Below are 24,652 nucleotides of genomic sequence, written 5' to 3' on the forward strand. Positions count from 1 at the left end.
GGTATATCTCTCCATTATTTGTATCATCTTTAATTTCTTTCATCACTGTCTTATAAATTTCTGCATACAGGTGTTTTGTCTCCCTTGGTAGGTTTATTCCTAGGGATTTTATTCTTTTTGTTGCAGTGGTAAGTGGGAGTGTTTCCTTAATTTCTCTTTCAGATTCTTCATCATTATTGTATAGGAATGCAAGAGATTTCTGTGCATTAATTTTGTATCCTGCAACTTTACCAAATTCATTGATTAGCTCTAGTAGTTTTCTGGTAGCATCTTTAGGATTCTCTATGTATAGTATCATGTCATCTGCAAACAGTGACAGCTTTACTTCTTCTTCTCCAAGTTGGATTCCTTTTATTTCTTTTTTTTCTCTGATTGCTGTGGCTAAAACTTCCAAGACTATGTTGAATAATAGTTGTGAGTGTGGGCACCTTTGTCTTGTTCCTGATCTTAGAGGAAATGGTTTCAGTTTTTCACCACTGAGAACAATGTTGGCTTTGGGTTTGTCATATATGGCCTTTATTATGTTGAGGTAAGTTCCCTCTATGCCTACTTTCTGGAGGGTTTTTTAATCATAAATGGGTGTTGAATTTTGTCAAAAGCTTTTTCTGCATCTATTGAGATGACGGTTTTTCTCCTTCAATTTGCTAATATGGTTTATCACATTGATTAATTTGTGTATACTGAAGAATCCTTGCATTCCTGTGATAAACCCCACTTGATCATGGTGTATGATCCTTTTAATGTACTGTTGGATTCTGTTTGCTAGTATTTTGTTGAGGATTTTTGCATCTATGTTCATCAGTGATATTAGCCTGTAGTTTTCTTTCGTCATGACATCTTTGTCTGGTTTTGGTACCAGGGTGATGGTAGCCTCATAGAATGAGTTTGGGAGTGTTCCTCCCTCTGCTATATTTTGGAAGAGTTTGAAAAGGATAGGTGTTAGTTCTTCTCTAAATGTTTGATAGAATTCACCTGTGAAGTCATCTGGTCCTGGGCTTTTGTTTGCTGGATGATTTTTAATCACAGTTTCAGTTTCAGTGCTTGTGACTGGTCTCTTTATATTTTCCATTTCTTCCTGGTTCAGTCTCGGAAGGTTGTGCTTTTCTAAGAATTTGTCCATTTCTTCCAGGTTGTCCATTTTATTGGCATAGAGTTGCTTGTAGTAATCTCTCATGATCCTTTGTATTTCTGCAGTGTCAGTTGTTACTATCTTTGCTATCATTTCCTTCATTTCTTCTTCATTTATTTCTGATCTGATCTTTATGATTTCTTTCCTTCTGTTAACTTTGGGGGTTTCTTGTTCTTCTTTCTCTAACTGCTTTAAGTGTAGGGTTAGGTTGAGATTTTTCTTGTTTCTCGAGATAGGATTGTATTGCTATAAACTTCCCTCTTAGAACTGATTTTGCTGCATCCCAAAGGTTTTGGGTTGTTGTGTTTTCATTGTCATTTGTTTCTCGGTATTTTTAAATTTTCTCTTTGATTTCTTCAGTGATCTCTTGGTTATTTAGTAGTGTATTTTTTAGCCTCCATGTATTTGTATTTTTTACAGATTTTTTTCCTATAATTGATATTTAGTCTCATAGCATTGTGGTCAGAAAAGGTACTTGATATGATTTCAATTTTCTTAAATTTACCAAGGCTTGGTTTGTGACCCAAGATATGATCTATCCTGGAGAATGTTCCATGAGCACGTGAGAAGAAAGTGTATTCTGTTGTTTTTGAATGGAATGTCCTATAAATATCAAGTCCATCTTGTTTAATGTGTCATTTAGTTTGTGTTTCCTTATTTATATTTTCATTTTGGATTATCTGTCCATTGGTGAAAGTGGGGTGTTAAAGTCCCCTACTGTTATTGTGTTACTGTCGATTTCCCCTTTTTTATGGCTGTTAGCATTTTCCTTATGTATTGAGGTGCTCCTATATTGGGTGCATAAATATTTACAATTGTTATATCTTCTTGGATTGATCCTTGATCATTATGTAGTGGCCTTCTTTGTCTCTTGTAATAGTCTTTATTTTAATGTCTATTTTGTCTAATATGAGAATTGCTACTCCATATTAGTACTTTTAATGGTACCGTTAATCTGAGTTTTGGACAAAAGTCCCCACATTTTCATTCTGCACTGGGTCCTACATATTGGGTAGCCGTTCCTGCTCTTGAGTGCTCTGCTCCTCCTGAGGCAGGTCTCAAACCTTTCCTTGTTGGAACCCCCTTCTGTCTACAGCCCTTTCGGGATTCCACCTGACTGTCATGGATTTGAAGGCCACCATTGTTTCGTGGCTCCTCTGTTGCTTCAATTATGAAATCCAGAGCTGGACCAGGACTTAAGAAATAATTCAGGAGCTCCATGATCTCTAGAGGAAGGACACCTGCCACAGTGGAAGATGACACAACGTCTCAATCCCCTTCTAACCCTGACTTGGGGAAGCACCCAAATGCTGGACTCTCTTATCTGGCACTGCTGATTCTCCCTTTGATGAGTTTTGGCAGCAAAATGCTTCTGGAAGACTAAACCTCAGCTATTATGCTTGACAACTTGGTTCCTCTCTATCCTTTTCTGCTACCCCATGAATTGTTGAGCAGTTGTGAGTAGGCAAAGCAGGTGGAGGCTCTTGTCAACAGTGACTGGTTTCATCAAAACTCTGCATGAAGAGTCCTGGCAAAGCAATGCTTGGGAGGTTTTGTTTTGTTTTGGTTTTAATGGTACAGCAGAATCACCTCTTCTTTTTAAGAAAAGTGAGAAAGATAATTTTGGCAAATGTGCAAATAAATATCACATCACAAAACTGGAAACAAGAAGCTTTATAGGAAACCGGTGAAGATGAGAAACTATAGGAAACTGAAAATGAGCAAAGCAAGATCTGTTTTTGGTGAAGGATATAAAGAACATAAAAAATGTATATTCAAAGTTTTGCATGGAACATTATAATCCATCAAATTAAGGTATCAATATTTCTAACAAAAATTAACTGATCTGAGGAAGGGTAATGCAAAAGTTTTCTAATGCAGTGCTGCCCAATAGAACTTTCTGTGATGATAGAAATATTTCATCATCTCTGTGCTAATACAGAATCCACTAGCCACATGAATACGCCCGTTGTGGCTAATATAACTGAGGAACTGAATTTTTAACCTGGCTTAAATTTAGCTGCTTTAAAAAGTGGCTACCAATTGAGCAGCATAGTTCTAATGCCTCATAGGTCAAAACCAGTGGTTTCTATGGGGGACTTCTCTAATTACTGCTGAGCAGTAAGGGGTTGGAGTAAGTAGAACGAGAAGAAAGCTCTTTTAACAGATCTACTTAGTCACACAACACCTTACATTCGCCACAGCTTCCAGAATCAGTAGGTGGCACAACCTGCTGTAAGGGGTATGAGGGAAGGATTCTTGGGGAGACCTGAGTATGCCCTTCCAACTCCTGGCTCAAGCCAATGGCAGTAAAAAAGGCCTAGGATTTTGTCACTCAGATGGGGAGAGGACTATGGTTCCACACACAGAATCTGAGGCTTGGGCCACGCCTGGGGCATCTGTGCATGGAAATCGTCTCTGTGGGGCTGGCAGGGAGCTGGAGGTGGGGCGCTCATTTTCGGACAGGGTTTCCAGAGCCAGAGGAGGATTTAGAGGTGGAAGGAGGACCTGCAGGCCCTTTCTGGCCACCTGCAGGCTGAACAGACCCTTTCTTTTTGGGGATTAAGGTCTTGTTCTTGCTCTTGAACACTTTGCTGGGATCCAGCTTGTTCACAAAGGAGTCGGTCTCTTCCGTGAGTAGGTTTGTGTTGTAGGTGATGGGTTTATACATGTTGAACCATTGCTGTAAGGCAGAATTAGGAGAGAGGGTCACAATTCAAAGGAGAAGAGCATGTGTTTATGTTCTTTAGGGGAGATTCAGGGGCAGAGAGCTGGGGAGATGAGGCAGAGTAAAAGACTTCAGGAAAAACTGCCTCTAAAATCTATTAGCACTTTCTTTAGGTAAAAGGGAAGACACACATTGCTTTGTGGGGTCTCATAACCTTTAAACATGAGGACTAAGAATCTGAGTAAATGCGCTTCCTTCTAACCTAGTGTGCACTGAGCCTGGTATGCTAGGTCCCAAATCATCAGGGTACAGTGTCCTTCTAATTGTTCTGCCTCCAAACCAGCCACTGCCCATCAGGTGGACTTGGTAGCATCCTTCCCACAGGGAAGGAGCAGAGGCCAGAGCAGGCCTCTACTGAGGGAAGTTGCCTGCTCTCTTCCCTACAGGCTTTCTGGGCAGCTGAGGGCAAAGGGCATCTACATTTATTTTCATTGATCACAACCACCCACTATGTTGCCTGGATGTATATCACTGTCATGTGACATTTGAGGAAAGTGAGGTCCACTCAATGAATACATTCATCGAGTCCCTCATTTTTTGCCACCCAGTCAAAAGTTCTTCTAGACACACCTGGTGTTCTCAAACCAGGCAGTATATCAGCATTACCTGACATCTGTATGTTTAAAATGGTGTCTGGATCTATAATATAAATGAGGCACATCCATACTTTGAAATACTCTATATCATTGAAAAAGACAGCTCTCTATATATTGATAGGGAATGAGCTCCAACATGGAGTTAAGTGAAAAGAAGGTGCAGAACAATGTGAATAGTATATCGCGCACTTGTGGTTTAGAAAAAAGGAACCAAAAGCTGTATACATGCATGCTTTCTATCCAATAAAGTATCTCAGTGAGGGCACAAGAGAAACTAACAGTGGCTGCCTGTGGGGAAGTGGATGGGGAAGCTGGAGAAGCAGTGAATAAGAGACTGATTTTTCACTGTTCCTGTATACATGTACTGCCTATCCAAAATGAATGATCAAACCTAATCTCCTCCCACCACCAACCCCTTTTCATTAGAAATAAAAACTCCCCAGGTGATTCTGAGGATCAGCCAAGTTTTGGGAACCACTTAACTAGATTAGTATAAAGTGAGGTTATCCACCTAAATTGGAAGCATCTGCCTTGCTTATTGAAAATACAGGCTCCTGGGCTCAACCCCAGATCTCCTGAATCAGACGAGGAAGCTGGGAATCTGCAATTTAAGCATTTCCTCAGAAGTTTCTGATAAGTTCTACAGTTTGAGATGACAGGTGGTCCCCCCTTACCTTGGCCTGTGGGCTAATGCCATAGCTGGTGAAAGCATACTGCCACTGGGGCAGGCCCAGGTGGGTGATAAGCAGGCGATAATAGGCAGTAAAGGTATCTGTGAGAAAATGCCAGTATAATGCTCTGTCCAGGAACCAGATCTCAGTGTCTTGTGCTAATGCTGAAATAGCAGACAAAGGACATAAGGGAAGGGATGGCTTAACACTTTTTTCCTTTTATCTATAAAGTCAACATCTACTCATGGTTAAAACAAATTTCAATAGTAGAAGGAATGTAAACTATAAGTAAAAGTTCCCTTTTTTCCCTTCCAACCTCCCAGTTCTTTTCTCCAGTGGCCACTGTTACTGGCTTCTTTATATTCTTTTACAAATTCTTGATCAGTCAGTCGACTGATCTATCTGCTGGGCTTTGGCCATCTGTGCATTCAGGCTATCTAAGCAGCACTCCTTTCTTATGCAGACTCAACACTCCCCCTCCCCCAATAGGTACATACTGTGGTCTCAGCCTTCCTGATGGAGAGACACTCTATCTGAATAGTTCTGGCTTTCTCAGGAGGTCTGTCAGGAATTAGAGGTGCTGTGAGAAACCACCATGGAGGAGCCCAGACCAGCTTCTTCTCCTGGGACTCCTGCCTGTGCGGCTGTGTGATGTGCTGGTTGAGCTGAAGCAGGCACTATTGTACCAGCTCCTGCCTCACGCTTGCTTCTGACCGTCCATTCTTAGTACTCCTAGTTCATCTCCTAGCCCTCTCCTATTTCATCTCCTGTCTCATGGCTGTAACATCTCCCTAAGTGGCCTCCATCCTCCAGTACCTTCCACTTCCATTTCTGCTTGTGGTCACATTTTCATTTGAATCCTGCCATACTTCTGCTAAATAACCTTGACTCCCCACCTACTTCAACGTAACGTCCAAACTCCTTCACCTGGCTTTCAAAACTCTGCATGAAAGGGAATCACAGGGCTTCTGGTGTCATCTCCTCCTCATCCACAAGATGAACCATGTGGCCAATGAACTGGAATTGTCATTCCCCCCAGATCAGGTGCATTCTCCCATGGCATGGCTTTTACCCATATCCCTTTGCTTGGATGCCCCCTTTTGCCCCCCACCCCACACCCCCCATGTCTCATTCAGACCTATACTTCGAGATGCAGCTCATTAGTTGTGGCTCACTGGCTCCTTAGTTGTGGCACACGGGCTCTTTAGTTGTGGCCCCACATGCTGCAACTAAGACCCAGTGCAACCAAATAGATAAATAAATAAATATTTTTTTTAAAAAAGGATGCAGCTCAAAGGCTACTTCACAAAGACTCCTCCAGCTGGAGATGATCTCTTCTTTCCCCCGGAGGTAAACCCTGGTGTGTCTTCTCACCCTTTGCAGGCAGAAAGCTACTTGAAGAGGGCTGGACCTTGTCCAACTCGGTAGTTCCTAGGGACTGAATTGCTGTTAGGGGGCCAGGTGGTGCCCACTGCTCAAGAAGCCAGAGCCTTTTTCTCTTGATTTCCCATCTGGGATCTTAGTTTGAGGTCTAGTAATTCAGATTTTTATTGCTGTGAATTGGCCTACATAAATACGTGTAAAAGAAAGAGTGTTTTTCCTGGATGCTTTTCTAATGCATGAGCCTGCTGGAGGAGTTATAAACAGAATGACTATTTCTTTTAGCTTTTATTCACTTATTATCCTAATCTTATTATTTTGCAGTAACTCACAAGTGACACAAATGACAATAGCTTAAAAAGACTCTAGTAATTGGCCTGGAGGGGGATGCTCAGAGAGGACCAAAGGAGTTTTCTGGGTCTTGGCATCTACAAGAGACCCAGCAGCACCTCAGGAGGTCGGGGAAGAGCATGCCTTTTGCGTGATGGCTGGAGAGCAAGGTCAGCCAAGGCCATTCCCAAACTACAGGACCATGCCTGCCATGATTCTTACCTGGTTTCCCTCTTTTGTAGACAAGGCAAACCTTCCCATTTCCGTTGCAAGGATCCAGCTCAAATATTACACTGCGAGAATCAAAGTGAGGTTTCTCTGGCTGGTTCTCACTAGCTGCAAACCCAGAAGTTAAAGGTAATGTTCAAACACACTCAGCTCAAACATACTTATTCATCCAGCTTTGCTTGGATGAAAAAAACAGAGGGAAAAAAAGCCTTATCTCAAACATATCCTTAACTATTATTTTCAAATGTGGACCAAATGTATTCTATACTCTAAATGCCCTGGGTCTTATTCATGGTCTAAGCCTCCGTCTGGGCTCCCCTACCACCAATAGACAGTGTCATGGAATCTGGGGAAGGGGGCATGAGGACAACAAACTGAACTTCTTGGGAGTTGGGACTACATAAGTCAGAGTAATCTGAACAACTTTTTTCTTTTTCCCCAGATACATGCTTTCCCCTCGTTTATAGCACTTCATGATCTTTTGATTAGAATCCTTTTTCCTCTGTCTAAAATGTATATTTGTGGCATTTTATGTTTATTTCTATTATAATTATAACATTATAATTAATGCTAAGTCTGGCTCTGTTAGAAATACCTACCTAGAAACGAAATACCATCATGTAACAGAAAAAAAGATAAATTCTTAGAAATGCAAGCATCAGAAACCTTCTCTCCTGCTTCTTTCATTACAGCAATTATGCAATAATGATTAGCATTAGTGACTGGGGTGGAAAGGGTTTAACAAACCTAGGAGAGATTGGATAAAACAGAGTATATAAAAATAATATTTTTGATTTACACATATACCCATACATATAATTTTACATAAATGCATAAATATTTACATTTCTAAATAAGAAGGCTTTCTGTGTTTTTTTTTGTTTCTTTCTTTAACATGGTTTTACCCTCCCCTGGTGGTTATACCTTCATATTCTTCATCTCATATGGTCCTAGGCAGACATATAGGTATACATTTAAATTTTGTGAGATCATTTACTATATAAAAATGGGATACCACACGTTACCTGAATCTTACTTTCTATACAATAATACCATGTGGAAAGCCCTCTAAGGGTTATAACTCTAATGCATTCTTTTTAATGGCTGCCTGACAGTCTGTGAGAGTGGATGCACCCTAATTTATCCTGTCAGCCACCTATTGATAGGGGGCCAATATTATTCTGCTACAAATGCTACAGTAATCATCTCTATACCTGTCCCTTTGTTCTGGTGCTTTTGTTATATGGCTAGACACCCTGAAGTGTTATAGAATGGACATTGCCAGACTGCTTTTTGAAAAGCCCTTTGTTTTTGAAAGATATTTTCATGGGGTATAGAATTCTAGGTTGACAAGTTTTTCCTTTGAGTATTTTACCTTTTTTTAAATCAAATGAATTTGCTTAAAGAATATTTTATTTTTAAATTTTTAATGTATTTATTTTTTATTCCAGTCTAACAGCATGGTTTTCTTCTGATTTTTTCTTTCTTTCTTTCTTTCTTTCTTTCTTTTTATTGGAGGATAGTTGATTTACAATGTTGTGTTAGTTTCAGGTGTACAGCAAAGTGAATCAGTTATACATATATATATATCTATTCTTTTTTAGATTCTTTTCCTATATAGGTCATTACAGAGCATTGAGTAGAGTTCCCTGTGCTATACAGTGGGTCCTTATTAGTTATCTATTTTATACATAGTAGTATGTCTATGTCAATCCCAATCTCCCAATTTATCCCTCCTCCTTCCCTGAGTATTTTATCTTGATTGAATTGTTTCCAATGAGAAATATGCCATTGTCCTTATCTTTGCTCCTTTGTATGGAATTGTCTTTTCCCATTGACTGCTTTTAAGATTTTCTCTTTATCCCTGATTTTGAGCAGTTTGATTATGTTTCCTAGTATTGTTTCATGTTTCTTGTTCCTGGCTTGTTAAGCTTCTTAGATATGGTTTAAATTTGCAAGTAACTAGTACAGTTTTTTTTTTTTTTTTTTGTGGTATGCGGGCCTCCCTCTGTTGTGGCCTCTCCCGTTGCGGAGCACAGGCTCCGGACGCGCAGGCTCAGCGGCCATGGCTCACGGGCCCAGCCGCTCCGCGGCACGTGGGATCCTCCCAGACCGGGGCGCGAACCCGGTTCCCCTGCATCGGCAGGCGGACGCGCAACCACTGCGCCACCAGGGAAGCCCCATTAGTACAGTTTTAAGCCACTATTTCTTCAAATAGTATTTCCTGATCCATCCCCCTCTTTTCAGGGACTCCAGTTATACATACATTATACCATTTGTTGTCCCTCAGTTCACTGATGCTCCTTTTTTTTTTTGCGGTACGCGGGCCTCTCACTGTTGTGGCCTCTCCCGTTGCGGAGCACAGGCTCCGGATGCACAGGGTCAGTGGCTATGGCTCACGGGCCCAGCCGCTCCGCGGCATGTGGGATCTTCCTGGACCGGGGCACGAACCCGTGTCCCCTGCATCGGCAGGCGGACTCTCAACCACTGCGCCACCAGGAAGCCCCACTGATGCTCTTTTGATTAAAATAATTTTTTATTTTCTTTCTGTGTTATTTTGGATTGTCTATTGTTATGTCTTTAAGTTCTCCAGTCTTTTCTTTGGCAATATCTAAACTATTGTTAGTCCCATCAAGTGCATTTTTCATCTCAGAAACTAGTTTCATCTCTAAAAGTTAAGTTTGGATTTGTTTTTTTCCTATCTTCCATGTCTGTACTAAGTTTTTGGACATAGAGAATATAGTAATGACTGTTTTAAAGTCTGTATCTGCTAATTCTAAACTGTATCTCAATTCTGGATTGGTTTCGATTAATTTTTCTCCTCATTATGGTCATTTTTTTCCTGCTTTTTTGCATACCTGGTAATCTTTGATCGGATACCAGAAATTGTTAATTTTGCATTGTTGAGTGCTTGCTATTTTTATATTTCTATAAATATTGTTGAGCTTTGTTCTGTGACACAGTTAAATTACTTGAAAACAGATACTTTCCGGTCTCGTGCTTAGTATTTGAGAGGCAGAACCCAAGGCAGCATTTAACCTAGGGCTAAATTTTTCCCCAGGCAGAACCCAAGGCAGCGTTTAACCTAGGGCTAATTTTTTCCCCATTACTGAGGCAGGACCCTTCTGAGTACTCTACCTAATTCTATGTAAGCCATGAGGTGTTTCAGCCTGGCCAGTAGAAACAGACACTATTCCTGGTACAGTGTGAGTACCAGGCATTGTTCCCTCTAATCTTCTTGGGTGGTTTTGTCCCTGGCCTTGGGCAGTATCTTCACATGTGTGTGCTCATCAGTTCTTTCCTGAATACTTGAGGAGGACACTCTGCAGATCTTTGCAGTTCTCTCTCTATGCAGCTCATTCCTCTCTGTTACTCAGTCCTGTGAACTCTACCTGTCTTCATCCAGCTGGGCTCTTAGTTATGTCTTCTCAATTAACAGGTACAACAGGTTCTCCTTGGGTTCCCTTCTCTATGCTGTCGACTGGAAACTTTCAGATAATAAGCTAAGGTTCACCTCATTTGCTTCCCATCATTCAGAGCTCATCGTTCTTCCCTGTCTGATGGTCAGTATCTTGACAACATCCATTGTTTTATATATTTTGTCTGTTTTTGTTTTTTTTTGTTGTTCCAGGTGGGAAGATAAATCTGGCCTCTACTATTCCATCTTGGCTGAAATCAAAAGTCCAGACTGTAGGCTCCCACCAAGTTTTAGCAGCCCTGACTGATGCTGATGGGTCTGCCCTCAGGTGAAAAGTTAGAAAAATAAGAAAATCATTCAGTGTGGTTCCCTTCTGCCATTTGTAGATGCCACTCCAGTTTCTGCTTATTTTTGGTTACTCTCCAGTCCTTTTAGGTAATTATTTTAAAAGTTTCCCCAGAGTTTAGTATTATCTGCACAAGTCCTGATCTGGTAAAAGGTAGTATGCCATATGGCCAGAATCATAAGGTCAAATCTACAATGTCACTATAAGTTCTTCACTGAATTTTTAGTTTGGTTTTATCTCCATGTGCACATTAGCACACTGGCCTACAGTCTGTGCCTAATAATTTCACCCTCAGGAATAACAGTGGATATCTTTCTGTTACCTGTTATTTGTGCTGGTTCTTGTTCATGGTGTTGTGTTTCTTCATGTACCTGGTTCTTTTTTAGTAGGATTATTTTTGAAAAATTATTTATAAAGAAAGACAATGAGGTCTAGGATAATGTTTTCTTCCTCTAGGGAAGAATTTTATTTTTATATGAGTTTTATACTGAGATATAATTCACCTACCAAACCATTCTCTTAAAGTGTACAATTTAATGGTTTTGAGTATATTTAGAGCTGTGCAACCATTAACACAGTCAATTTTAGTACATTTCTCTGGAGTGAATTTCTGTTTTTTTCTGCCAGTCCCCTGAGGAGATTAGTAATCTGGAATCAAATTAGTCCAATTTTGGGATTTAACATTTTCTGGGATGCACAGGTGACTTATACTTGGGCTTTGGTCCATGTGAAGAGTGGTTATTTCTGGTTCATTCTATCTCCTAGAGTATATAGCTCCTCATGGTGCTAACCAAAAGTGTGGGTAGTTTTTATGGGTGCCATCTTTTGTAGGTTCTAGACTCCATTTTATTCTTCTAGTCTCACATATGGGTCAAATTCTCAGCTTTTCAGTAGCCACATTGCCTCTTTTGAAAAGGACAATGTATCCTAGGCAAAAGCAACCCTAAACATTGAACCTCTTCCCTGGATTTCTGTCTTCTTCTGGATGTTGATCTGGTGCTATCTCATCATCTTATTAGCTCTTCTTTGATGATTTTTATATGTTCCCTGACTTTTCAGTTGTCTTCAGCAGGAAGACTGCTCTGAATTACCTATCTGCCATTACCAGGAGGCCTCTTCATCAGTTTAAGTATGCTCCTGAAAATAACATATAGATGAGCTTTGCTTTTTATATCAGTCTGATAGTTTCTGCTTTTCAAAAGGGAAATTCAATCCCAGCACACTTAACATAATGATTTATCTGTTTTATTTTATTCCTCTTAATGTTTTGTTGCTTATTTTATAATGTTGTTTCTTTTCCCTTTTTCTTATATTTACTCATGTGATTCAACATTCCCTTTATTAGGTTAGAGATTCTAAAGTAATTTTTTATTCCTTTAATGGTTACCTTCCTTTTTGTTATGTATTTGCATGACTGGATCCATATGATTCTACCCTTACTTGAAAACAATATGCCATTGTTTCTCTAACCAAATGTGGTATGCAGAATTCTAAGATGGCCCCCAAGATTCATGCTTGTGTGTATACACACCTGTACAACCTCCTCCCCTGAGTGTGGTCAGGACCTATAATATGATGGAGTAGTCATTCCCTTGATTAGGTAACATTATGAGACTCTGTTGTAGCAGATTGGAGAGAAATATTCCTGCTGGCTGAGAAGCAAGTGGTCATGTTGTGAGAGGGTCTTGTGGCTAGAATCTGAGGGCAGCCTAAACGAGCCAAGAGCGAGCCCTGGCCAACAGGCAACAAGAAAACAAGGACTTAGTCCCACAACTGCAAGAAACTGAATAAGGTCAACCACCAGTGAGCTTGGAAGAGGCCCCTATGCCTCAGATGAGATCACAGCACCAGCTGACACCTTGTTTTTAGCCTGATAAGATCCTAAGCAGAAGACTCTACTAATCTGTAGCTGAATTTCTGACTCGTGAAAACTGTTAGATAATAAATTTGTAGTGTTTCAAGCCATTAAATTTTTGGTAATCTGTTATACATGAATAGAAAACCAATACACCAAGACACCCTGTTTCCCCCAACAAGGCATACTATTTCTTTCCTAGAGTAGGATGAGGGCTTCCACTTTCTATTTCCTTTCCTCTTTGTCCTACATTTTCTATTAAAAGGACTCTCTGGAACATTCTTTGTATTAGTTGCTAGGGCTACTGTAGCAAAGTATCACAAACTGAATGGCTTGAATAGCAGAAATTTGTTATCTCACACTTCTGGAGGCCACAGATCCAAGATCAAGGTTGGTTCCTTTTGAGGGCTGTGGAGAAGAATCTGTTCTATGCCTCTCCCCTAGCCCCTGGTGGTTTGCTTGCAACTTTTAGCTTTCCTTGGTATGTAAAAGTACCACCCTATCTCTGTCTTCATCTTCACATGTCTTTCTTTTATATTTGTATCTCCAAATTTCCCCTTTTAAAAGGTTGTCAGTCATACTGGATTAGGGCTCCACCCAACTCCAGTATGACCTCATCTTACCTACTTACATCTATAATAACCCTATTTCCAAATAAGGTCACAGTCTGAGGTAGTGAGGTTAGGACTTCAACATATGAATATTTCTGGGGGGAAAGGGACACAATTTAACCCATAAAGCTCTTATATCTCACCTCTCTCCTTTCTGTTAGGTTTAGCTGAGAGTATATGTTTAAACATATTCTGTGCACTATGTCCCCTCTTTTCCAAGACTTCTTATGTAAAAGTTGTATACATTCCTGGATATTAAGATTTAATTTAGTCTTTCTCTTTCATAGGAGGTTCACTAATCTCTTGTTTCCTTTCCTCTTTATATATCTGCATCTTGAGATCTCCATTCCATTTCATCTGTCTTTTCGTTGGAGTATTTATGTTCTTGAAGTTTTACACATCCTTTAATATTCTTCTAATAACCTGAGAGGTATGTTTCATCTGTATATACAGGACTCTTGATTTTCACTCTTTTTATCTCAGTAACCTGTTTATGTTTTTTTACTGCCTTCTAGTTTCCACTGTTGCAGGTGAGAAGTCTGATGTCAGTCTGATTATTCTCTCTTCACAAGTAATTTGTTATTTTTGCCTAGAAGCTTGTGATTTTTTTCTGCATCATGTAATGCCTAGGTGTCTGTTTTCTCCTGAATTCAATTTGAGTCTAGGAGAGCCCTTTCAATCTGCAGATTGAATAAAAGTTTTCATTTATTACTGTTAATTTATTATTCCCTGTCCAGCTATTTTTTTTTCTCTTTTTGAGCACCTATAATTCCAATGGAAGGTCACCTGAATGTATTTTCTATTTCTCTCGCCCTCCACCTTTTCATTCATTTCTCCTTTTAAAATTTATTTATCTGTCCTTTTAGATATTTCTTGCACTTGCTTTTTCAGGCTACTAACTCAGGTCTCGATATTTATACTTGTCTTCAATTCATCAAGTCAGTCAGTTGTTTAATCAAGAATTTTTACTTTTTTTCTATAGGAAGTCTTCGTGCTGTCTTAAATGCCCTTAAGTGTTCCTGTTTTTATTTAGGTTTTCATCTGTGTCCTCTAGCAGTGTTATTTCTCTGGTTATGTATTCTGATATTGCTTCCTGATTGTCCTCTTTCTAACTGCTGAGTCCTCTGAGAAAAGTCGGCATTTTTCTACTTAAGTTTAATGAAACTTAGGTCTAATTGTTGGACTATCCTAAAAAGCATGAACTCAGAAGGTGCCAGAAGCCCACGTGGTTTGTGTCCCCATCACTATGTAGGACAGTGTGGTCTATACCCCTAGCTCAGTCCTTTGCTGAGGTCCCTTGAAATCCTATCATCTAGTCTACCTTTATCTACCAGCTTCAAAAGCAGGGTACACCCATTCTACTTATTTAACAACTCCTTTGCCTTTTAGGGGTTAGAGAGCCCCAGTATACACATATGAAGCAAATGTGACCTTTTTCCCATCCTTGAGGATTCCACACATTTCTGAGTGACAAACTCTTCCCAGGGCCCAACGCTTTCCAGGCTCAGCTCTTGGACTCCTCCTCCTATTGTCCAGCTGCTTGTCCAGTTGAAGGAGAAAGCCTTGCATCACTTCTCTCTGTCAGAACTTCAATGCACTCCAAGGCATTAGTATTGGAGACACTAGTTGCCTACTGAATATTCATTCTCCCTTTTTTAAACTCCAGTTCTGTTTGATGAGGCAATACTACACAGCTAAAAATACTTATCTCCTCAAATTCCCTTGCACTATGGGTTACCTTTTGACTCTATTCTGGCCAATGGTTATTGGGAGGGGCTTCTGGGAAAACTATTATTTTTCTGACAAAAAGGAAAATATTCTGCCAAGAGACAGTTATTTTGCCCTTTACTCTTCTTTTTCCTGCCTGGAACATGGACTTGAAGCTTAGAGGTAGAGCCCACATTCTTCAACCATGAGGATGAAAACCAAACAAACACAAAGGCTGGTGCGCCAGGAATCCAGAGGGAGACTTTATCATTGAGTTTCTCAAGCAGCTACACCAGCCTAGTTCCAGATTTTTATTATGAGAAAAATAAACTCCTATTTAAACATTGTAATGGGGGTCTGATATACACAGCCAAACACAGTTCTGACTGAAGAAGTCCTCACTTATACATGGTTGACCATAGCTTTAGCAGCCATTTGAATTATAAGCCATTTCAATCGGAAGTGGCAAAGAGCCTGAAGGGAGGAAGGGAGCTGCATTTAGACTGTCACGGTCCCTGAAACCTCTCAATACTGAAATGTGAAGTTTAATCTGTAACATTCATTCACTTACCAGGTATTCATTAACTGCCTACTATGTGTGAGGGACTGAAGTGGGTGCTGGAAACAAAGATCCCAACCCTGGTATTTTCTTCATGAAAATTTCCTTTTTTGATACAGGCTGTTTTTTTTTTTTTTGTTTGTTTGTTTGCTTTTTACCTTACTCCCATGGTTCAGAGAAGCCATAAATGGGAAGGGTTGGGTTTAGGGGAACATGTAACAATGCCACAATGTCTTCTTATTATTTTCAACATTATAAAATGGAAACAAGCAGGCTGATTTCTAACTCAAAGCAGAAGTCCCTCCAGTTACCTTCTTGTGTATCGTCCTCCAGGTCTGCAAGAGTTGGTGCGTTAGGAAGTGAGTACAGGGAAGACTGGTTGAGTTGAGTCAGTTTTGAGATGCTGTTAATTGCCATGCTGCCCAATGGAATGGTATGTTCTATGGGAATGTTAACAAAAAGAATTACATGGAGTAATAAGCTAGTTACCATGGTCATCAGAAGGGCTTCTGCCTGACTAACTTAAGCCCAGCTATTATTTGATCCCAGGGCTGAGGAACTGAATGGAAAGTGGAAAGGAGAGAATCAATGCACTACATGCTCCAAAGCACCAGCCTTTTATGCAAAAAAAAAAAAAAAAAAAAGCAAACAGCTGGGGCCATGAGTGAAGAGTCCCCACTGCATGTGTTAGGGCGGAGCACCAAAGGAAATTTTAAAAGGGGATTCTCAAAAAGAACTGGGAATTCTAGGGTAGGGGCCCTAGTTTGAAGATCAAAGGACTTAAAACTGTTTTTGCTCCCGCCATCCCTTGAATGAAGGGTTATACTTTCCAAAGGAGTAACAGCTTTGATTATATAACTGACCGCTTCTACCCTTCTTGTCATAAGCTTTCACTATGGAAACTATCTCCCCCTCTACTTGTCATTTTTTCTTACTCAATGGAGCAAACTGTCTTGAAAGCCTTCTTGCTTGGTTCAGTCTTCTGTGACTCAGATGTAAACAAGAAACAGGCAGACTATGTATTTTCCTTATCTATCATACAGAATCCTTATAATATAGGGTGCTGGACATGGGATGGCACACAAAGACTTGGACATATGACTGCTAAAAAACTGGAATAACTGAAGGCAATAAAACAGCTGGTGTACAGACCATGGAATGTCCGAGAAAAGACCACTAAGGAGGTAAACACTGGAAGCTGCCTTTGCTGGCTTTTCTGATAATGATTTTAGCTATCCAGTAAAGAATGGGTACAGCAATGGGGATGAGGATAAGAAGATGGGTTGGGAGGATTACATTAAAAAATATTAATAATGAATAGGGACTCATTCATAAAACCTTCATGAAATGTTTCTTTTCTGATGCAGGCTTCTGAAGGGGCTAGCCTGTCTCCGTGATGTGGGCAAGGGAAAATCTGACAGTCACTCTAGCCTCTGTCCACTCTCTCTGTTGCTCCAGACTCCAAAGGCCATGGCCATGAGGGTTTCTGATGTTGGTGACAACAATGGTTTCTAGACCATCAGAGGAAATGATTCTAAGCTAAAAGTTCATGTTAAATGCTTAGTAGTAAGCTATAAAATATGCCTCTGGTCAGCTGCGAGAAAAACAGGAAGGTTTGGGGAGTCACCAAAACAAGGAAACCTAGGAGGTAGTGGCAATGAAGGGGAGGAGTCAGTTCTGCAGATTTGCTGTGTCACAGAAGTGACTGCATTCTTAGTGGCAGCAAGGAGAGGTATAGGCCGATTCCCAAGGACCAAAGTAAATCTGGGGATGTGGTTGCAGTTTGGAGATAATAAAGTCCTCTTGAGGATAGGGAAGTTTGTGTCAGGAATGAGCTGGACTCCAGGGGCTAGATCCGGATTTCCTAGTCTATGGAATGTTACTAGAGTCTTCACCTAAATGTGCAGCACTGACTTTCATGCCTGCATAGTACCTGAATCTCTGACAGGTACCAAGGTGTGATTTCCCACATTCATGATAGAAATGTTTATCCTGGACATATTTAATACCAAGGATGATAGCCTGCAAACTAAGGTGGTTGATGACTCAGGCTGAGGAGATGTGAGGCAGAGAAGGAAAGGCTCTGGTCTGAGGGTCGGAGGTCCAGACCTCGGAGCCCTGAGGTCTCCATCATGCTGGGAATGAAGGAAGGAGCCCCTCTTATTACCACCAGAGGCTGTCACTGCAGCTCATCCTGAGGAGACTGCTCCAAGGTGGACTCCTCAGAGGCTTTAAGTTCGAGGTGGCTCAGGATTTTTGTGTAGTGACTAATTTTTCCCTCCACCTCATGCCAACAGGAAGCCTCTAAATTGAGCTTCCAGTTAAGTACTGGGTAGACCCTGGCATGGGGGCTGGGGAGGCAGTGGGTGAAGCAATGATGGCATGTGTTAGCTTTGGGAGATAATCACAGCTTCTGGACACTGCACTTTAGAAGAACCCACAAAAACTGTCCAGATTCAAAGACTCATAAGTTGTAAAGGCCCTCAGAGTTGTCTCATCTAACCTCTCAGCCAGGGAAATGTTCCTCTACAGCAAGGAGGCTGACTCACCATCCAGCTTCACATTCCATGTCATGTGGAAGCCATTGGTCATCAGGTAAAAGTTCTTCAGATCCTCAGGCAGCACACAGTTATTTTTCTAGAACCACAAAGAAGCAGACTATTAGGTCAGGGCTGGGAAGGAGGGCATAAGGCTATGCCTCAAAGCATCTGGGGATGCTATTTACTGTGTTTCAGATCCCCAAAACAGGAAAACTCTGAATAATTACCTATAAAACTCTATTGGAGAGTTCTGGATTGAGATGGCAACAAAGCAGGCTCCTCCACTCACCTCGTTTCACTGACACACTGAATCTACAGCTACAAATTGAACAACAATCCCTCTGAAAGAAATCCAGAAACTAGCTGAGAGACTCCTATGCATCGGGTGAACAAGAAGACACACTGAAATGGGTACGAGAGGCTGATCACAACCTTGCCATAAAACCCACTCCCGGAAGGGCGACACGCAACCAGGAGGGAACTCACAACTCCTGGATTCTCCCTGAGGAGCAAAGGGCTTGGACCCTACATCTAGCACCCCAACTTTTAAGACTTCCACCTGAGAGATGGGCCCCCATAACATCTAGCTCTGAAAGCCAGTGGGGTTTGGGTCCAAGAGGCCCATAAGGCTGTAGTGAACTAAGAGATAGTTCTTAATGGGCTCTCATGGACTTACCATGGATATACCCCCAGGGCCCAGTACAGAGGCAGTGGACTAAAATGCCCAGTCTTTTCATTAAAGAAGCCTATTTACTTATCTTAAAAGCTTTGGCCTGAGGGGGCAGGCTTCTAAGTTAGTACACATCTAGATGCCAACTGTAATCCTCTCCAGAGACCAGGGAGGCTAGTGGGTACCATACCATCTGCATGCTCTCCTTCTGCCTCACTAGCAGGTATCTTCTGGAAAGGAGCTTATACACACGTCTGGCACCCCAGCTTTTGCAGCTGCTGCCCAGGGGACACACCTCTTGATTGCCTGGCTCTCCTGGACAACAAGGCTTATGTTCCTGGGTCCCATAGGACTCTAATAAACAGAGTAGCGGATCTTAAGCTATGCCACCAGGGCACAGGGCAGAGGCAGCAGACTGAAATGCCCAGTCTGTAAGTGAAAGAGGCCTATTTATAGATCTTAACTGCAGCCTGAGGGTCAGGCTTATAATTTAACAACATCTAGGGGCCAACTGCAATCCTCTCCAGAGACTGGGCAGGCCAGTGGGTGCCATCTCTGCACTCTCCTTTGCCCTGCCCTGGGTCACCAGTGTTTCTATGAATGGAGGTTGTGCAAACATCTGGTGCTCCAGCTTTTGTGGCTGCTGCTCAGAGGACACAACCCTTGATATCTGGCTCTGGTGAGCAGCACGGCTTGTGTTCATGGGTTCAATGGCATGGTAGCAAACAAAGAAATAGTTCTTAAACTGCTATCCCCCTAGGGCTCAGTGCAGAGAGAGCAGACAGAATGCCCATCTCTCAGTCTCCCTGAAAGAGGTATACTGGCATACTTTAAAAGTTACTGCCTGAGTGTCCAGCTTCCAATCAGCCTGCATCTAGGTGCTGAGCTCCTTCTCTTTGGGACACTGACAGGTCTTGGTATACCCTCAACTACTGGGAGCCACTAAGAACAAAGTAGGCTGGACATTCACAAAGGTTTGAGAGACAACCAAGAGCCATAGCAGGGTTGAATAATAAGGTTCATCTCTTACATGAAGCCACTCCTTCAAGACTGGCTATTGTATCTAATGCATAGAAACCAACAGAGAGAGTCAAGAAAAATGAAGAAAGAGAGGAATATATTCCAAGTGAAAGAATTAGATAAAACCCCAGGAAAAACCTTAATGAAATTAAGTAATTTTTACCTGATAAAGAGCTCAAATAATGTCATAAAGATGCTCAGAGGTCAGGGAAACAATACATGAACAAAGTGAGAATTTTAACAAAAAGAAAATATAAGAAAGTACTAAACAGAAATCACAGAGGTGAAGGATACAATAACTGAGCTGAAAAATTCAATAAAGGGGTTCAATAGCAGACTAGATGAAGTGAAAGGATCAGTGAACTGGAAGACAGTGTATTGGAATTCATTCAATCAGACCAGCTAAAAGAAAAAAGAATAAGAAAGAGTGAATAGAGTTTAAAGGACTTATGGGACAACATCAAGCAGATCAATATTCACATTTATAGGGGTGTCAGAAGAAGAGAGAGAGAAAGGGGCAGAAAGCTTATTTGAAGAAATAATGGCTGAAAACTTCCCTAACCTGGGGAAAGAAACAGACTACCTGGAAATAAATCCAGGAATCCCAGAGAGTTCCAAAAAAGAAGAATCCAAAGAGACATTATAATTAAATTGTCAAAAGTTAAAGGAGAAACTCTTAAAAGGAGCAAGAGAAAAACAACTTGTTATGCACAAGGGAACCCCCATAAGACTATCAGCAAATTTTTAGGTAGAAACTTGGCAGGCCAGAAGAGGGTGGCACAATATATTCAATGTGCTGAAAGAAAAAAAAAACAACCTGCCAACCAGGAATACTCTACCTGGAAAAGCTGTCCTTCAGAATTTAAGGAGAAATAAAGTTTTCCAGATAAGCAAAAGTTGAAGGAGCTCATCACCACTAGACCAGCCTTACAACAAATGTTAAAGGAACTTCCTTAAGGTGAAACAAAAGGGTGCTAATTGGTAACAGGAAAAAAATATGAAAATATAAATATCACAGGCAAAAGTAAATGTATAGTTAAATTCAGAATAATCTAATGTTGTCATGGTGGTGGGCCAATCACTTATAGATATAGCATGAAGATTAAAAGACAGAGTAAAGTAACTATAGTAAAAGTAGTAAAATACACTATATTTTAGTAGTAAAAATAACTATAACTACCATAATTTGTTAATGGATTTACAAGATAAAAAAATGTAAATTGTGACACCTTTTAAAATGTGTGGCGGGAGAGTAAAAATGTAAAGCTTTAAAATGCATTCAAACAAGCTGTTATCAGCTTAAAATAGACTGTTACATTTAAATATAAGCCTCATGGTGATGACAGAGCAAAAACCCATAACAGACACAGAAAAGATAAAGAAAACGGAGTCTAAGCACAGCATTACCAAAAATCATCAAATCACAAAGGAAGCAAGAGAAGAAGAAAGAAACAGAAGAATTACAAAATAGCTAGAAATCAATGCACAAAATGGCAGTAACTCCATACCTATCAACAATAATTTTAAATGTAAATGAACTAAATTTTCCAATCAAAAAACAAAGAGTGACTGAATGGATAAGAAAGGACTTACCTAAGGCCAAACTATGTTGTCTACAAGAGATTCACTTCAGATGTAATAACACATAGACTAAAAGTGAAGGGATGGATAGATATTCCATATAAATGGAACCAAAGCAAGCTGGGAGAGTTATACAAGACAAAATAGACTTTAAGACAAGACTCTAACAAGAGACAAAGAAGGGCATTATATAATGATAAAGGGGTTAATCCAACAAGATGATATAATATTTATAAATATTTATGCATCCAACACAGATGCACCTAAATATATAAAACAAATATTAGTAGACGTAAAGGGAGAAAAAGGCAGCAATACAATGAAGCAATGGACTTAAGTGACATGTTAGACCAGATGGACTTAACAGACATTTACAGAACACTCCACCAAAAATCAGCAGAATACACACTCTGCTCAGGTGTACATGGAATATTCTCCAGAATAGATCATAGGTTAGGCCACAAAATAAGTATTAACAAAATTAAGAAAACTGAAATCATATCAAGCATCTTTTCTGTGCACAATGGTATGAAACTAGAATCAATTATAGTGAGGAAACAGGAAAATTCACAAATATGTGGAGAGTAAACAACATGCTACTGAACAACCAATGGGTCAAAGAAGAACTCAAAAGAGAAATGAAAAAATATCTTGAGATAAATAAAAAATAGAAATACAATATACCAAAACTTATGGAATGCTGCAAAAGCAGTTCTGGAGGGGAATTCATAGCAATAAGTGCCTGTATCAGGAAATAGGAAAGTTCTCAAGTAAACAACCTAACTTACCCCTCAAGGAACCAGAGAAAAAAGAACAAACTAGGACCAAAATTAGTACAAGGAGGGCAATAACAAAGATCAGAGCAGAGATAAATGAAATAGAGGCTAAAAAGATAATAGAAAAGATCAATGAAACTAAGAGCTGATATTTTTTTAAAAATATAAACAAACCTTTAGCAAGACTCACCAAGAAAAAAAGAACTGAAAAAAATTAGACATCAAAGAGGAGACGTTACAACTGATACCACAGAAAGACAAAGGATCGTGAGATTATGATGAACATCATACACCAACAAATTGGACAACCTAGAAGAAACAAACTGATGAATTCCAAGGAATATACAACTTGTCATGGCTGAATCATGAAGAAATAGAAAATCTGAACAGACCAATTACTAGTAAGGAGATTGAATCAGTTATCAAAACCTCTCCAAAACAAAATTATAGAAACAGCTTCCCTGCTGAATTCTACCAAATACTAAAGAAGAAATAACACTAAACACCTTTTCAAACTAGTCCAAAACACAGAAAAAAGGAACACTCCCAAACTCCTTTTATGAGGCCAGCATTACCCTGGTATAACCAGACAAGGACACTCCAAGAAAAGAAAATTACAGGCTAATATCCCTGATGAACATAGATACAAAAATTCTCAACAAAATATTACCAAACTGAATTCAACAATACATTAAAAGGATCATATACCATGTGGAAGTTATTCCAGGGATGAATGGATGGTTCAACATCTGCAAATAAATCAATATGATACACCTGTAACAAAATGAAGGATAAAAATCATATGATCATCTCAATACATGCAGAAAAAGCATTTCACAAAATTCAACATCCATTCATGATAAAAAAAACCTCTCAACAAGTAGGTATAGAGGGAACATAACTCAACATAATAAAGGCCATATAATTAGCCCACGGGTAACATCATATTGAAGGGTTAAAAGCTGAAAGCGGTTCCCCAAAGATGAGGAAGATAAGGATGCCCACTCTTGCTAATTTTATTCAACACAGTATTGGAAGTCCTAAGCAGAGCAATTAGGCAATAAAGAGAAATAAAAGGCATCCAAATCGGAAAAGAAGTAAACTGATCACTATTTGCAGATGACATGGTATTACATAGAGAAAATCCTAAAGACTCTGCCAAAAAACTTTTAGAACTAATAAACGAATTCAGTAAAGTTGCAGGATACAAAATCAATATAGAAAAATCTATTGCTTTTCTAAGCAAGAATAACCAACTATCAGAAAGAGAAATTAAGAAAATGATCCCATTTACAATTGCATCAAAAAGAATAAAATACCTAGGAATAAGTTTCACCAAGGAGGTGAAAAACCTGTACACTGAAAACTATAAGATATTGGTGGAAAAAACAATGAAGAAAATACAAATAAAGGGAAAGATATTCCATGTTCATGTGTTGGAAGAATTAATATTGTTACGTCCATACTACCCAAAGCAAACTACAGATTCAATACAATCCCTATCAAACTTCCAGTGGCATTTTTCTCAGAAATAGAACAATCATAAAATTTTTAGGGAACCACAAAAGACCTCAAATAGCCAAAACCATCTTGAGAAAGAAGAACAAAGCTGGGGGAATCACTCTCCCTGATTTCAAACTGGAGTACAAAGGGAGAGTAATCAAAACAGTATATTGGCATAAAAACAGACACATAGATCAACAGAACAGAACTGAGACCCAGAAATAAACCCACACATACATGGTCAATTAATTTATGACAAAGGAGTCAAAAATACACGATGGCGAAAGAACAGTCTCTTCAATAAATGGTGTTGGGAAAACTGGACAACCACGTGCCAAAGAATGAAACTGGACCACTATCTTACACCATATACAAAAATCAACTCAAAATCGAGTAAAGACTTGAATGTTAGACTTGAAATCATAAATTTCTAGAAGAAAACATAGGGACAAGCTCCTTGACATTGGTCTTGACAATAATGTTTTGGATTTGACACCAAAAACAAAGGCAACAAAAGCAAAAGTAAACAAGTGGGACTATATCAAACTAAAAAGCTTCTGCATAGCAAAGTAAACCATCAACAAAATGAAAAGACAACCTAGATAACAGGAGAAAATATTCACAATTTTCACTGATTGTGAAAATTCGCTGATAAGAGGTTAATATCCAAAATATATAAAGAACTCATACAACTCAATAGGAAAAAATGAAACAAGCTGATTAAAAAATGGACAGATGAAGTGACAGACATTTTTCCAAAGAAGTCATACAAATGGCCAATTGTATGAAATTGGTAAATGAAACTGGTAAATGAAAAGATGCTCAACATCATTAATCATCAGGGAAATACAAATCAAAACCACAGTGAGATATCAATGCACACCTGTTAGAACGGCTATTATCAAAAGAGACAACAAATTAACAAGTGTTGGTGAGGTGTGGAGAAAAGGGTGCATTCGCTAGTGGAATGTAAATTCGTGCAGCCACTATGGAAAACAGTATGG

At 39.7% G+C, this 24,652-nt stretch overlaps 2 protein-coding genes across 9 annotated transcripts in view; one reads left to right on the forward strand and one right to left on the reverse strand.

The window, feature by feature from the left end:
- FHOD3 (formin homology 2 domain containing 3) overlaps positions 1–24,652 on the forward strand; it is a 546,814-nt gene that overhangs the window by 515,534 nt on the left and 6,628 nt on the right. The window lies entirely within an intron of this gene.
- TPGS2 (tubulin polyglutamylase complex subunit 2) lies at positions 1,482–22,917 on the reverse strand. 2 transcript variants are annotated; one of them, XM_024120506.2, is made up of 6 exons: positions 22,854–22,917; positions 18,108–18,195; positions 15,870–15,998; positions 7,057–7,170; positions 5,128–5,288; positions 1,492–3,812 (listed from the first exon to the last, which is right to left on the reverse strand). In XM_024120506.2, exons 1-6 carry the CDS (start codon positions 22,854–22,856, stop codon positions 3,582–3,584), a joined length of 726 nt encoding a protein of 241 aa, XP_023976274.1. In that variant the 5' UTR covers positions 22,857–22,917; the 3' UTR covers positions 1,492–3,581. The 2 variants fall into 2 exon arrangements, with proteins under 2 accessions (XP_023976275.1, XP_023976274.1); XM_024120507.2 differs by lacking the exons at positions 18,108–18,195; positions 22,854–22,917 and adding an exon at positions 7,662–7,809 and having other exon boundaries at positions 1,482–3,812; positions 15,870–15,992.

This window comes from Physeter macrocephalus, chromosome 19, assembly GCF_002837175.3.
Source record: "Physeter macrocephalus isolate SW-GA chromosome 19, ASM283717v5, whole genome shotgun sequence".
Taxonomy (NCBI): Eukaryota; Metazoa; Chordata; class Mammalia; order Artiodactyla; family Physeteridae; genus Physeter; species Physeter macrocephalus.

What these genes read in the sequence shown, in the direction of transcription:
- TPGS2 (XM_024120506.2), bottom strand. An exon ending in GGAGGACGATACACAAGAAG is followed by an intron (nt 7,171 to 15,869) that starts GTAACTGGAGGG and finishes CTGGGTTTGCAG; the next exon opens with CTAGTGAGAACCAGCCAGAG. An exon ending in GCATTAGCCCACAGGCCAAG is followed by an intron (nt 3,813 to 5,127) that starts GTAAGGGGGGAC and finishes TCTGCCTTACAG; the next exon opens with CAATGGTTCAACATGTATAA.